The sequence below is a fragment of the Prunus dulcis genome, chromosome 3 (assembly GCF_902201215.1).
Source record: "Prunus dulcis chromosome 3, ALMONDv2, whole genome shotgun sequence".
In the NCBI taxonomy this organism is placed as follows: domain Eukaryota; kingdom Viridiplantae; phylum Streptophyta; class Magnoliopsida; order Rosales; family Rosaceae; genus Prunus; species Prunus dulcis.
Window position 1 is genome coordinate 20306808 of NC_047652.1, and position 12905 is coordinate 20319712.

Below are 12905 nucleotides of genomic sequence, written 5' to 3' on the forward strand. Positions count from 1 at the left end.
GCATCTCTCTCACTCTCCCTCAAAGGTGAGAAACTCCAATATTCATCATTTTTCTTTTTCAATTACATTTTTTAAGTTATAATCCAAATTAGGGGGTGTTTCCAATATTTATAGTGATCTTGTGAATGAAAATTGTCACTTTGAAATGCATTGATAAATGCATGTTTGATTTCACTAGATTATATCTTCTTGGTGATTACTAATCAATTGAATAAATTTTGTAAGTGTGTAATTGATAGATTTTTTTTTCCCTAAATTTTGTAAGTGCATATATTTCGTTAGCTAGATCTATTATTAGATTTTATTTTATTTTTTTTAAATATAAGAAGTACAGAGAGATGATAATTGATTATAAGAGTGCATAAATAAATGATTTTATCCGCTTAAGCTAAATGTCCCTTGCATTATTAGGTTATTAATGCATATCTTATGGAGTTTTGTTTTTTGCTCATCATGTATATTTACATTTTTTAGGGGTTTTAGATTTTGTTTGGTTGATGGTTTGAGATTGATGGACTTTATGTTAAGAGTAAAATAGCTTTGTTTTGTTTTGTCCATGATGTGAATTGATGAAATGGTGGATTTTGTTTTCTTTAATGAACAAATTTTCAATTAATAAGAAGAAAATTATATAATAAACTACTTTATTTTAAGATTCCACAACCTTAAAAATCAATTTTTTGAAATAAATAAAATTCAAAATAAAAGTTTGAGAAAAAATAAAAAATAAAAAACTTTTATGTGCTCGACTCAATGACGAAAGTTGAACTCATTTTTCATTTATCTTCTCCATAGTTGTGGTTGACATTGTCTGTTTGGTGTATGAGACTCGACATTATTGGGATTGAGGTCCAATCTAGTCTTGGCCCCGTTTTGCCCTTTCAAAGGAAATTTGTAAGCCACAATATATTGAATTGTTGTCCAATTCTTATATAGGTTTATCTTACACTAACTAGAATATTAATCCATCCCAAACCAAGTGACCAAATAGTCGAGTTCAATTTAATAAGTTGTTATTCTCTTTACCAAAGTATACATAATGTGTTGAGAGATTAGTTTATATTAAATATAAAAGAGGTATTTACGAGATATAAAATATCTAGAGTGAGGAAATCTAAAAGTATTAACAAAATACAGGCATTAAAAAAAAAATGGAAATGTGAAATGTATCTAGATAATATGGTATCTAATCTATTGGCAGTCAGAAATGGAAACATGTTTTTCTTCTATGGAAAGATATATGAAAGCATACAACTTAAAATGGTAAGCAGGGTAAAGTTGGTAAAATATTACCACCATACAAGGAAATATATCTTAAGAACCACACCCGCGCCTTTCCATTTTCACGGCCATCCAAAAAAGAATTACAAATCCAAAAAAGAAAAAAAAGACCAGAAAATTAGAAAATGGGTTGTCTGTCTGTCTGTCTGTTCGTAACTCCTAAATTTCGAGTTCTGCCCAAAACTCTCCCGCCAAGTGGCCAAAATTTGAAAGACGAAGACAAAGAGCGGCTCGGCATGCTCTTCAAGTGTCGAGCCACAGGCTGTCTGAAACTGAAATCTGAGGCTTTAAAGTCCGAGTGAGCATCAGAGTTGAGATCCAGAGGAAGAGAGAGGTAGAGAGGGAGAGAGAGATGGCGAGTTCTTCGAGCTCCTTGGCTCAGAAGAATGAGAGCGAAAGAGTCAGGGATGATATGGTGGGCCAAGTCAAAAACCGTGTGCACGGAGGCCGAGCTAAGGGAAAAACCTGTCATCAGGTGATTTTTTGATTTTTTAATTTTTAGTGGGATTTGCGTACCCAATTTGTGGTGTGTTTGGTTGGTGAGAAAATTTCTGAAAGAAACGGAGAGTAGACTTTCTTAGACTTTTGTTGTTGTTGTTTTTCTTGTTCGGATGATAGAAAATGTAGGAAATTATGGAAGGTGGGATTTTTTGTTTTGGTCAATTTATTTAATGGTTTGTTGGTTACATTCCGCAGTGCCGGCAGAAGACACTGAATTTTGCGGCCTCATGCACCAATATCAAGACGAAGGGTCGTCGTTGTCAAATTAATGTATGTTGCAGATGTCTCCTGAACAGGTTAGATTAAAACAATTCTCTCTCTTTGGTTTTTCGAATAAAATTTGCGGAATAAATTGGTATGGGATATCAAATTGAAAATAGATATGGAGAAATAGCTGAGGAGGTGGATCGTGAGGGTAACTGGAGTTGTCCCAAATGCAGAGGCATCTGTAATTGTAGTACTTGCATGTAAGTGTTTGAAATTAGTAGCCTAGCAATCATTATTATTAAATTGTATTGCAGTTTTTTTGGTGTTTTGTTATTCTGATTAGACATACCTGTTTTCCCAGGAACAAAAAAGGTCTCCAACCCACTGGTCTTCTTGCACCAACAGCCAAGGCAGAAGGGTTCAAATCTGTTTTTGAAATGTTGAGTGTGAAAGGGCTAGAGAACTTAGGTCGTGACAAGAATGCTGGACGCAAGGGTGCTTCGCGAAAAAAGGCTGTTGCTTTAGACGAGGTTTGGTGGTTTTGATTTAATAGTATTTTGCTGCTGCAAGTTGATATTTTTTAATGTTATCTTGTTTGGATGAGTGATGTTTAAAGTGGGTTTATGCTTTTGTGTTTTAATAGGATCCTGTTGTTGATTCTCCGAGAAAACGAGGGAAGGAGAATTCTGTTGAAGGAAGTGATGATGTGAATTTGAATGAAACACTGGACTCTGATGAGCTGAAAAGTAAGAAAGCAAAGCGGGGAAGGTTGATGGAAATTGGTAATGAGGGCAGAGATGATGCCAAGGCCAAGACTGGCAGAGGGCGCCGCAGAGGCAAGGAATGCAGCATGAAAAAGAACAAAGCAGAAGAGGGTGAGGATGATGCCGTCCTGCCTCAGGGCAAACCTGTAACAGATGCAGCGCAGATAGAGATACCTCCTGAGGATGCTGGAAATGCTCTGCAATTTTTGGAATTTTTCTCAGCTTTTGGAGAGGTAATTCTCACTTTGTTCTATCAAATATCGAACTAAAAGTCTAAATGGTGCTCTGATCTTGTTTTAATTGTTTTTGCTATATCATTTTGTCCCATGGCTTTGTGCCTGGCCATTGAACACTTCATTATGCACTATACTCGATACTGGGCTCTACATGATTCTTATATTTTTTACAACATGAAATGGTTCTTATCTGGTGCATATTAATGATGGAAACTGTTATTAGCACTCCAAAAGACTTATCATACACCCCTTCCTCACAAAAATAAAAAAGAGAGAAAATGCACTTCAAGGAATGCATGATGAATTTTTTTTTTTTTTTTTTATTTAGTGCGAGTAACAGCCCCTTTAATTTTTTGTGCTAAAACATTTAAACATTCATAAATGTCCACTGCATTTGATATGAAATCTCTCTTCTTCTTTTTTCTTTATTTAATTTTTTTTTTTTTTTAATTCTAGGTGCTAGACTTTGAAAGAGACCAAGCTGAACATCTACTTAAAGAATTATTGCATCGAGGAAGGGGGCGAAGTGGACGCCCAGAACAGTACTCCTCAATAATTCGATTTCATATCATGATGCTCTCCTTCATACAGGAGGATACAGGAAAGGAGTAAGAACTCTACCTAGTATATATGATATTTATGCATATAGTACTTTAGTAAGCTTTAATGGTGGAAAGAATTCATGCAGTTTCTGCTAACATTGTTTCCTGTTAGGTCTCACTGTATAGGTGAAACAAGCAATAAGAATACATGGTTCCAAGATTTGGGGAAACGCATTTCTAAATCCGGCATCTCGGGCAATGTAATGGATGGACTTCCCCCAGAGTGTTTTAGCAAAGGCAGTGCTGGATATGAGATGTTAAACTTCTCACAGAGACTTAGGCTTTTAACTTTCCTCTGTGACGAGGCTCTTGGTACTAAGTAAGTAGAAGATACGTAATATGTAAATTATAATTTTGTAATGTCCTGTTTTCTGGGTTAAGACTGACGAGAACTTTTCAATCTTTTTTCCAGTACACTGAGGGACTGGATAGATATGCAAAGTGAAGAATCTGTTGAAACAAAGAATGCAAAAGGAAAAGTTGCTGCAGCAAAGGATAAGGTAATATTAAAAATAAGGCAAGCATCTGTTGGAGCCTCAGCCTACATGTAGTTCCGTTTTTAACTAAATCGTATGTACAGGAGAAAGAAATCCAAAAGAGGTTGGAGGTTGAGAAGGCGAAGAGGGTAAATGCAGAAAAGGATGGTCCTGTCTCAATTGAAAAACATGATACTAATACTATGGTTTCACGACTAGAAAGTGAGGTAGCTCAAGCTCAGGCGGAGGTCGCTGAAGCAGCAGCCATGGTACCTAAAAGTAAGTTCCCATTTCTAATATCTTCAGTGTCTTTCAATTATTATTTTTTCCAGAATTGTTGTTAAAACTATCTTTAGGAATACTTGAGATGTTTTTTATTTTTATTTTGGTTGAAGTGCTTTTTATGTTTTGGTTCTTCATGAATATCTGGTTACCATTTTGCTAATTATTAAGCTTCCGTATCTTCCATGTGTCCTTGTTATACATGCACTTGTTAAAATTGTTTTGACTTATTTTACAGAGAAGCCATTTTCTGATGCTATGAGAACACAGCCTCATCTTGTGGATGCTGATGGTCGTGTATTTTGGAAATTAAACAGCCATACTGGTGGTGAAGGTGGTGTTTTGCTTCAAGGTTAGTTCAAACTGCGCCAAACAAAGTGCATAGAGTTCCACTTTCCAGTTATTTATACGCTAAAATTCTTCTTTTCGAGTATTGTACAGATATGGGAAAATGGGATGCATCTCCGTCTCACGAAAAATGGTTCGTTTATGGTGCTGAAGGCAAAGAGGGGGTCGAAAAATACCTCGCTCATCTAACTCTAAAGTATGCGCATATAATTGTTTTGCATTGTTAGTTAGGTTGAATTGTTCTGATGTCGAACCGTTTTCTCATTTCCAATGAACTGGTTGTTGATGCATAAGCTGTTTGCTTGGCCTGCAGGCAACAAAAGGAAAAGAGGGCTATGAGGAAAAAGCGTTCCAAAACTTCTTGTGAAAGTAATGAAGAAATCATGGAGCTCATTCCTGAAAGCAATGAAGAAAACATTGAGCTGAGTCCTGAAAGTAATGAAGAAAACAAGGAGCTCAGCCCTGAAAGTACTGAAGTAAACAAGGAGCTCAGTCCCGAAAGCAATGAACTAAACATGAAGCTCAGTCCCGAAAGCAATGAAGACAACATGAAGCTCAGTCCTGAAAGCAATGAAGACAACATGGAGCTCAGTCCTTCGGAAAGCAATGGAGAAAACATGGAGCTCAGTACTTCGGAAAGCAATGAAGAAAACATGGAGCTCAGTTCTTCTGAAAGTAATGAAGGAAACATGGAGCTCATTCTTGTGGCTAATTAGAGTTTTTAGCCATCAGAAGACAGTTGTTTCAAGTCCATTTTAGTTTTTGTTTTTTTAAATGCAGAACCGTCTAAATATGTAATAAGGATGATAACATCCAAGTAGTTGGCTGCCCCAGTTTCTGCATAAAGCTGTTTCCTACTTTGGCTTTTGCTCTCTATGGCATTGCTGATTTGAAGAGAAGCGACTTTCAGAAACAGGCCAGCTGCCTCAGCACAGAAGTGTGGTTCTTAACCTTTCAATGGTTGGATCATACTCTGTATTTATTCTGGGGATAAACCTTTTTTCAGTATTTTCTGAATGCATTTTGGAAACTTTTATTAATTTCATGTTTCCAGATCCATCTCTGATTTTTGTTCCTGGTTTAAGATCATTTAAGTTCATGCAATATTTTCTCTAGGTTGTATTAATGGATTGGCCAGACTTGAAGTCTTCGGTCCAGGCCCAGGCTCAGAGAGACTGCCTGAGGGGTTACAATTATGGGTCCTCAACAGTCATCTGATCAGTTGTAGAGTTTTTACAGTGCAGCTAGATTGAACACCTCAACATTGCCCCTCATTATAGCAGCTCCTAGTCAGTTGGGCCTAGTGATAATATCAGACTTAGGCCAAATATAGGTCTAATGAGAGCCATATCAGACTTGTGTTCTCGATAGTCATCCGAACAATTACAGAGTTATTATTGGGCGGCTAGATAGATTGAACTCCTCCCCACATAGCCTTATTATAGAAGCTCTCGCCTAATTGGACCTACTAATAATATCAGACTTGGGCCATATGCAGGTCCAGGCCCATCAACTTTTACATGGTGGCTATCTATTTTATTTTATTTTTCATTTTTCTGGTTAAACTTGAAACTCAAAGGAGAATGAAAAGAAAAAAAAAGAAAATGGATAACATGAGGACACGTAATCAGAACTTTGGCGGTTGGGAGCAGCCACTGCATAACTGCTGTGCTCTCTGAAAGTCTCAACCTTTAAGGAAGAAGAAGAGAGAAAGACAGAGAGCTCAAATGGCAACCAAAGCACTATCAACTGTAACTGCAAGTTCAAAAGGAATCTTCCTCTGCCCCCACCAATATCACGAATTCAACCGCCACCGCTTTCTCTCTCTGCAACACCACCACCACCACCACCACCACCACCACCACCACCACCACCACCACCACCATAACACTAGCTCATCAAAACCAAGGCCCATCACCAGCTTCCTCGTCCATCTGGAGCCCATTGGGCCTAGGGCCCACCAACACTCAAAGCCAAAGCCCAAATTGACCAGAGCACGAGCCGCCGATTCAACCCAGCCTACCACCGTCTCCTCCACCGCCGACAAGACCGTCGTTCCTGACGACCAGTTCTCCCTCGCTAAGGTACCTCTGCTTTACTTTCCTCACATTTCATTCACGCACCTACAAATATTTCAGTTAATTTTTTGTGTGATGTATGCAGGTTTCGTTTGGGGTTATTGGTCTGGGTGGGGGGCTTTCACTCTTGTCGTGAGTTCTTTGTCCTCTGTTTGGTACTTGGATAGCATTAAAGTTTCTAACTTTGTGAAGCATATTTTGATTTTTTTTAATACATATTTGTTCATAACTCATGTGTTTGTGAACAAACAGGTATGGTTTTGGGGCGTATTTTAATATCCTTCCTGGGTCTGAATGGTCAGCATTGATGCTCACATATGGCTTCCCACTTGCAATCATTGGTATGGCTTTCAAGGTAAAATTAAAAGTAACATATTGTGTAAATTAGCTTGTGAACAGTAATTAAGAACATATTTTGCATGGTTCTGCTTCTTAAGATAGTTTATGTGTTAGCCAGGCTATTCCCAGCTATGCACATTACTGGTTGTTGATTTGGTTGCATGAACTTTCTGTCTAGTTCATTAATTTTGGTTGTCAAACAAATACACACCTAGGTCCTTGCTCTGCTATTTACTGAAATTTTGGCTTGATTCATTTCTTGACTTGAAGTAATTTGTCTTTCTATTTGCTGATTGTATTTATGTTTCTCTGTTTTGCAGTATGCAGAGCTAAAGCCAGTACCATGCTTGACTTATTCGGATGCTCTGAAATTAAGGGAAACAAGTGCCACCCCAATCCTTACGCAGGTAATTACGTTGAATTGGCTCATTCTTGACATGAATGTGTGGTGGTTTAAGAAAATTGATGTTGTAAGGGTTTATATATGGTGTGGTAAATTTATTGCATCAACCCTCAAAAACTTTGGAATGTAATGGGCCAGTAATGCGGTGTTCATCGTTATCTCTTATTATCCAGTCTGTATTGAGATGTTTGCAGTTAGACATATTTCTGTAGTTTCTTCATGTGCTTACTCATAACAATATTGGATGCCGGTGGGGTGATGGGAATAGGATCCTTATGAGAAAATGTGTGCTTGAGAATCAATATCATTGAAATACTAAATAGAATGTTGAGGAAATATTATCAACCCCTTTCGACTTAGTGGTTAGTTCTAAATTTTCAAAATGTTGGCTGATTTGTTGAGTCCATGAGTGGATTAGACTTGGTCTCTTGTATCAACATTTGATGCATTCAATACTGGGTTTTTTGGCCAAATGATATGATATATGTAATTAGGTCAGGAATGATGTTACAAGGTATCGCTATGGAGATGAGCAGCATTTGGATGAGGCATTGAAACGAATTTTCCAGTATGGTCAGGTGTGTTGTCTGAGTTGTGTTTAAATACGAGAAATGTATTCATCTATGCAGCTGTTTCGGAATATTCTGCATGAGGGAAAGAAATGTTTGGTCTTTCATATCCTATTTGGAAGCTACTTGTTATCACAACACTTCACTTCTAATATTATTTAGATGTAGATAATCTTATGCACAGTGCACAGTTACACTGTGATGGGAATATCTGCTTCAAACTCTGTTTTGTGCTTATCATTTTTCTTTTACCTGTTTTACCTTCAGGGTGGGGGAATTGCTCGGAGGAGTGCACCTACTCTCCAAAGCATTCGCGAAGAGGTATGCTTCTCACCTAAACTTGGTTTCAACTTCAAGCGTGTAAACTTTTGATTACCTCCCATTCAATGAAATCCTTTTAATGTCGGGTGTTCTTTTATATATATATATATATATATATATATATATATATTATACAAGTGATATTGGGGATGTATTAACAGGCTAAAAGCAACTTCTGTGGTCATAGGCTTATAGCTCTAATGCAATTGATTTTCAGTTTAGGAATTTCTAGAAAAGTAGAATTTTATTCTTTCCTGATAATATACAAGAGCAGGCTGATAACCCTGAATTTTTTTTGCTAGATTCTTAAGGTTTTAATCGTTTATTTCCTTCAGCCTTGCTTACTAAGTTGATAGCTGATGAGGCTTTTAGTTGATTTGTGTCAGAGCGTGACCATCATTATTCCCCAGTTGCTACTATTTCAAATTATACTGTATGGTTTTAGGTCACAGAAGATGGTAGATACTCTCTAGTCCTGGTATTTGAGGCAAAAGCTCTGCAGTTATCAGATTTTGAACAAAGACAGGTAAACTCAGAGAGTCCTGTTACGATTGATAGCATGAAGACCATGTTTTAAAGTTCTCCTAAATTTCACAGGATAATAATTATTTGACCTTCTTGCATTTTGAAGATTTATTAACCCTTGTAATTCCAAATAGCAAAAGATACTGCATACTGATTTATGTGTTCTTAACAACTTTTAGGCTAAATTTGCGTCATTCTTCGGACCAGGAATCACAGCTGAAATCGGTGAGTTTATACCTAAATGCTTCAATTTCGAAGTTTGTAAATTTAGAGGGTTGAAGTCATACAACAATCTGAATTTTGCTTGCACCAAACGTTTTGAAATAATATTTATTTTCTGGTGCAGTGAAGGGAGAGAAGAATCTATATGAAGTCCGACTCATTTCTAACTCCAACGTTGACCCCTCTGCATAACACTTGTAAAAAAATGCAATGTAGTTTAATCATTACACAGCCTCTTGTCACTTGTAAAACTGTTGTTTAAATTCAGTTGACAAAATCTTATTGTATCATATATACAATTTTGAATAGAGAATCAGAAACATGACAAAATCTGGGTTTTTTTATTCAAATTCTTCTGTCACGAATTCCCATGACTGATATATTTACTCCAAGATCTTCATATCAAATTTGAATCCTATTTTAATTTTCGTTTCTCCTCTAAGATTTTTTAGATTTTCAGTTCCCTACTATATGAGCAGTAAAATATCCCATATGGTATGAAGTTATTTTTGACAGAGAGGCCTACCACTTTTACAGCACAAATAAAAAGCATGCACGTGAACCTCAAGCTGTCAGCCAATTTAAACAGAACAAGAACAAAAGCATTAACATCACTGAGTGAGCAATATACTACAACAAAGAAAAAGGGATAAAAGAACCACCAAACCAAAGACCCCATACATGATTGTTCTCTTTTCTTAATCACAGACGCACTCAGTGACCCTGCAAAGATTTCTGCACACACAGAATCTCTCCTTCGGCCCTCCAATATTCTTTTTACCATTATCATTAAAAATTTCCACCTCTCTAATTTTTCTCAGCACCCTTTGAGATGAGAAAGAAAGATATTCTTCTTTCTTGGTTTGTGTTTTTCTCTGTACCTTTTTCTCATCCATGACAAGCACCCACCTTGCCTGCGCTGTTGCTCATCATCACTTTTCTTTCTCTCTTCCTTTTCTCTTTTTGTTTCTTCTTGCTCTCTTGTATCTTTCACTTCCACCTGCACTTAATATAACCCACGCATAAAATATCTTACTTTCTAATATTTGGTTATCTGACTAGGAAATTAGTACATGGGGTTTGTGCTCTGAGCTTGACCCAAACTCATTGGTTCCAGCATAAATGGTATAAATTTAGGCCAAACAAATGGTGCAAAATGAAGTCCATGTTGGGCATAATTAAGCTCTTAGATAGAGAGGGACCATCATTTTCAAGACACTACTGTCACTTTCTACAACCATCAGCCTTCCAGTCATGAAATTTGATCACAAGGGTCACAATGAAATGATAGTCTCCTCACATCAGGTACAACTTGATGGTCACAAAGTCTAGCATCAGTTTACAAGGACATGACTCTCTGGAGCAACAAACTTGTACTAAACAGTGAAATAAATCACCAAGTAACAACCCTGAAACACATGACCATCTTTTCCAAAAAGAAGCAGAAAAGGAAAAAAAAAAAAAAAAATCATCAGTGATGGGGCACTTTCACTGAGAACCCCAAAGGATTAGAAAGGACCAGAAAAGTGAAGAATCCTTATTAACATGTGCACTGAGGAATCTTCAGGGGTTCCACATAAAACAAAAGGAAGTGGCGTAAAAAGAAGAAAAAGAAACATATAGTTCATCAATCAAGGGAAAAAAGGTAAAGTAAATTGATAGTGTGGTTTTTGCAACTTGGTACGCAATTGTGAAAATGAGTCATCCGGGGTTTTAGCCTCTGAGAAAGAACACTTATTGCAGAGGCAAGAGGCAAATTGTTTTCCCTGCCAAAGAATTTATGTGCTGGAAAGCAGGGCCACTTGGGAGAAAATATCGAGGAAACAGAACTGGATAGGCATGTGCCATTGAAAACAAAAGGACCAAGAAGAGGGACCAATTCAATCTAATCTACTAGTCTAGTCCCCCCACTTTGAAGGGCATAGTTTAGTTTTTTATGACACCAACCATAAAATGCAACCTTCATTTAATTGTCCCATCTTTGAGAAACTCATCATTAATTAGAAACATCCTTAATTATTACCACACAATTAACCTTAAAAACCTACAGCAACATGGCTAAGTGTTAGCATGTTAACTGGGATATCAGCGAGAACATACCTCTTCATCAGATTTTAATTTTGCATTTGATTTAGGCGAGTCTCCTACTCGGAATCGGTTTAACGATCTCTCTATGATTGAAGGTGTTGAAGCAGAGCTAGGAGGACTACTTGAACTCATATCAGGAGGTGTGCTTTGAGTCCCCACATCTCTGGTCGTGCCTTCTGTTTTCTTCTCTGCATTGAGAAATTAACGTATGGTAGTTGTAAATTAATTAGCATATCCAAATTCCAATGCTAGCAACCATTTTTTTGTGAGTGAAAAATGACGAGTATGAGGTAAGATAGAGGGTTGAACCTGGAACTGGAAACTGACGAACAAAATCTTCTTTTGCAGGATTAGAAGAAGGCTTGGCATGAATTGGTCTTGAGTGGGAGGAGTAAACAAGAGGTGCAGACATTGTAATTCTATTGGTTATGTTTCGAAACGATCTTCCACTCAGTGTTTTTGCAGATAAACACTCCATTGGAACCTGCCCTGATAGAGGGTTGCATATATATTTCTCTGCTTCATTCCACTTAGAATTCAAAGCAAACCCATCTGGTGACAAAGATTCCCAACTATGATATGCTGACCTTGCCTGCAATGCTGCAAGAAAAAACACCACAAACCTGTATGTTATAATTTGAACTAACAACATGCTTTCATGATCATGTTTGCAGTTTAGTACCATTCTTGCTAATTTCTTTAAATCATTATAAAAATCTTACCTTTGAGGGCAGTGGTGAATGAGTAGGTTGCCGGGTCGATTTCGTCTGCATAAAAAGAAAGGGGAGGAAATGATGAGAACTAGTAAATGCAAGCTGGGTTTTGAATAAAACAGAGAGAAGTATACCTCTTAAGTTATAGCCAGGAGAAGAAGCAGTACTAGAGATGGTTATGTTTGATCTGAAAGACCTTGTGTCCTCTCTGAAGCTTCTAACATATGAAGCTGAAAACCTTCTGGAATTTGTGTTTTCACGGCTGATTCTAGCCTTCACAGCCCATTCTCTCAAACTGAACTCTGTCTCATCTCGCCTTCTTGAACCATATGGTGACTCTTCCATGGTGGAGAACGTAAAATGAGCTTTTTTCCTTCTTTCTCAAGATTTATAATCAGTAACGGAAGGCCACATGAACAAGTATGAAAACATGCAGAGCAACTTTCAAAATATGTAAACTGTATTTCTCTTTCTGGGAAGATATGATTAAAAAGAGTAGCTGCTACATTTGTATCAGTTTAAACATGGCGGTATATGCAATGTGCATATTGCTTTGGTTGCCTATTCCACACATACACGCACACACACAAACTGACACGTACACATAAAGGGTGATGCTTTCTCCTTCTCCTTCCAAAAAAGAAAAGAGAGAAGCTGCAGTACAAATTTTAAGAGTCAAGAATATATTTTTACTTCCACAAAGTTTCAATTTATACACCAGCAAAGTTCATAACTTTATGGTATGATTTTTAAATACTGCAAACCAAGGGGTATGTATTTCCAATAATTTTCTTGGGTTTTTTTTACCAAATGCGAAAGGTTGAAAGATCATTCACCATTCTTTGTGGGCAGGTAAGATGTGAGAGGTGTCTGCAGAGCTGACACTGGAATTGATCTAAAGAATCTTAAAATTGATAAATAACCACAGGAATGTGGGTCACAATTTTGTT

At 37.1% G+C, this 12905-nt stretch overlaps 3 protein-coding genes across 4 annotated transcripts; 2 read left to right on the forward strand and 1 right to left on the reverse strand.

The window, feature by feature from the left end:
* Positions 1–1282: 1282 nt before the first annotated feature.
* Positions 1283–5760, forward strand: LOC117620596. Its single transcript, XM_034350711.1, has 12 exons — positions 1283–1756; positions 1978–2078; positions 2163–2249; positions 2351–2519; positions 2633–2986; positions 3446–3597; positions 3704–3910; positions 4004–4091; positions 4172–4346; positions 4588–4701; positions 4791–4893; positions 5011–5760. Exons 1-12 carry the CDS (start codon positions 1634–1636, stop codon positions 5411–5413), a joined length of 2076 nt encoding a protein of 691 aa, XP_034206602.1. The 5' UTR covers positions 1283–1633; the 3' UTR covers positions 5414–5760.
* Positions 5761–6309: 549 nt separating this feature from the next.
* Positions 6310–9498, forward strand: LOC117621019 (thylakoid membrane protein slr0575-like). Of its 2 annotated transcripts, XM_034351279.1 has the most exons (10): positions 6310–6550; positions 6581–6781; positions 6861–6907; positions 7028–7130; positions 7435–7521; positions 8012–8095; positions 8354–8407; positions 8853–8933; positions 9112–9157; positions 9279–9498. In XM_034351279.1, exons 1-10 carry the CDS (start codon positions 6425–6427, stop codon positions 9344–9346), a joined length of 897 nt encoding a protein of 298 aa, XP_034207170.1. In that variant the 5' UTR covers positions 6310–6424; the 3' UTR covers positions 9347–9498. The 2 variants fall into 2 exon arrangements, with proteins under 2 accessions (XP_034207170.1, XP_034207169.1); XM_034351278.1 differs by having other exon boundaries at positions 6310–6781.
* A 214-nt stretch (positions 9499–9712) lies between these two features.
* Positions 9713–12520, reverse strand: LOC117621020. Its single transcript, XM_034351280.1, has 5 exons — positions 12090–12520; positions 11965–12009; positions 11552–11842; positions 11255–11430; positions 9713–10154 (listed from the first exon to the last, which is right to left on the reverse strand). Exons 1-5 carry the CDS (start codon positions 12298–12300, stop codon positions 9972–9974), a joined length of 906 nt encoding a protein of 301 aa, XP_034207171.1. The 5' UTR covers positions 12301–12520; the 3' UTR covers positions 9713–9971.
* Positions 12521–12905: the final 385 nt, after the last annotated feature.

Excerpts from the sequence above, each read along its gene's own strand:
- LOC117620596 (XM_034350711.1), top strand. The coding sequence starts at position 1,634 with ATGGCGAGTTCTTCGAGCTCCTTGGCTCAGAAGAATGAGAGCGAAAGA. Across the intron at positions 3,911-4,003 it reads GACGAGGCTCTTGGTACTAA|TACACTGAGGGACTGGATAG; the intron begins GTAAGTAGAAGA and ends TCTTTTTTCCAG. Across the intron at positions 4,702-4,790 it reads AGGTGGTGTTTTGCTTCAAG|ATATGGGAAAATGGGATGCA; the intron begins GTTAGTTCAAAC and ends AGTATTGTACAG.
- LOC117621020 (XM_034351280.1), bottom strand. The coding sequence starts at position 12,300 with ATGGAAGAGTCACCATATGGTTCAAGAAGGCGAGATGAGACAGAGTTC. Across the intron at positions 11,431-11,551 it reads TCGTCAGTTTCCAGTTCCAG|AGAAGAAAACAGAAGGCACG; the intron begins GTTCAACCCTCT and ends TTCTCAATGCAG. Across the intron at positions 10,155-11,254 it reads AATTAAAATCTGATGAAGAG|GTGGAAGTGAAAGATACAAG; the intron begins GTATGTTCTCGC and ends TATTAAGTGCAG.
- LOC117621019 (XM_034351278.1), top strand. The coding sequence starts at position 6,425 with ATGGCAACCAAAGCACTATCAACTGTAACTGCAAGTTCAAAAGGAATC. Across the intron at positions 7,131-7,434 it reads TCATTGGTATGGCTTTCAAG|TATGCAGAGCTAAAGCCAGT; the intron begins GTAAAATTAAAA and ends TCTGTTTTGCAG. Across the intron at positions 9,158-9,278 it reads AGGAATCACAGCTGAAATCG|TGAAGGGAGAGAAGAATCTA; the intron begins GTGAGTTTATAC and ends TTTCTGGTGCAG.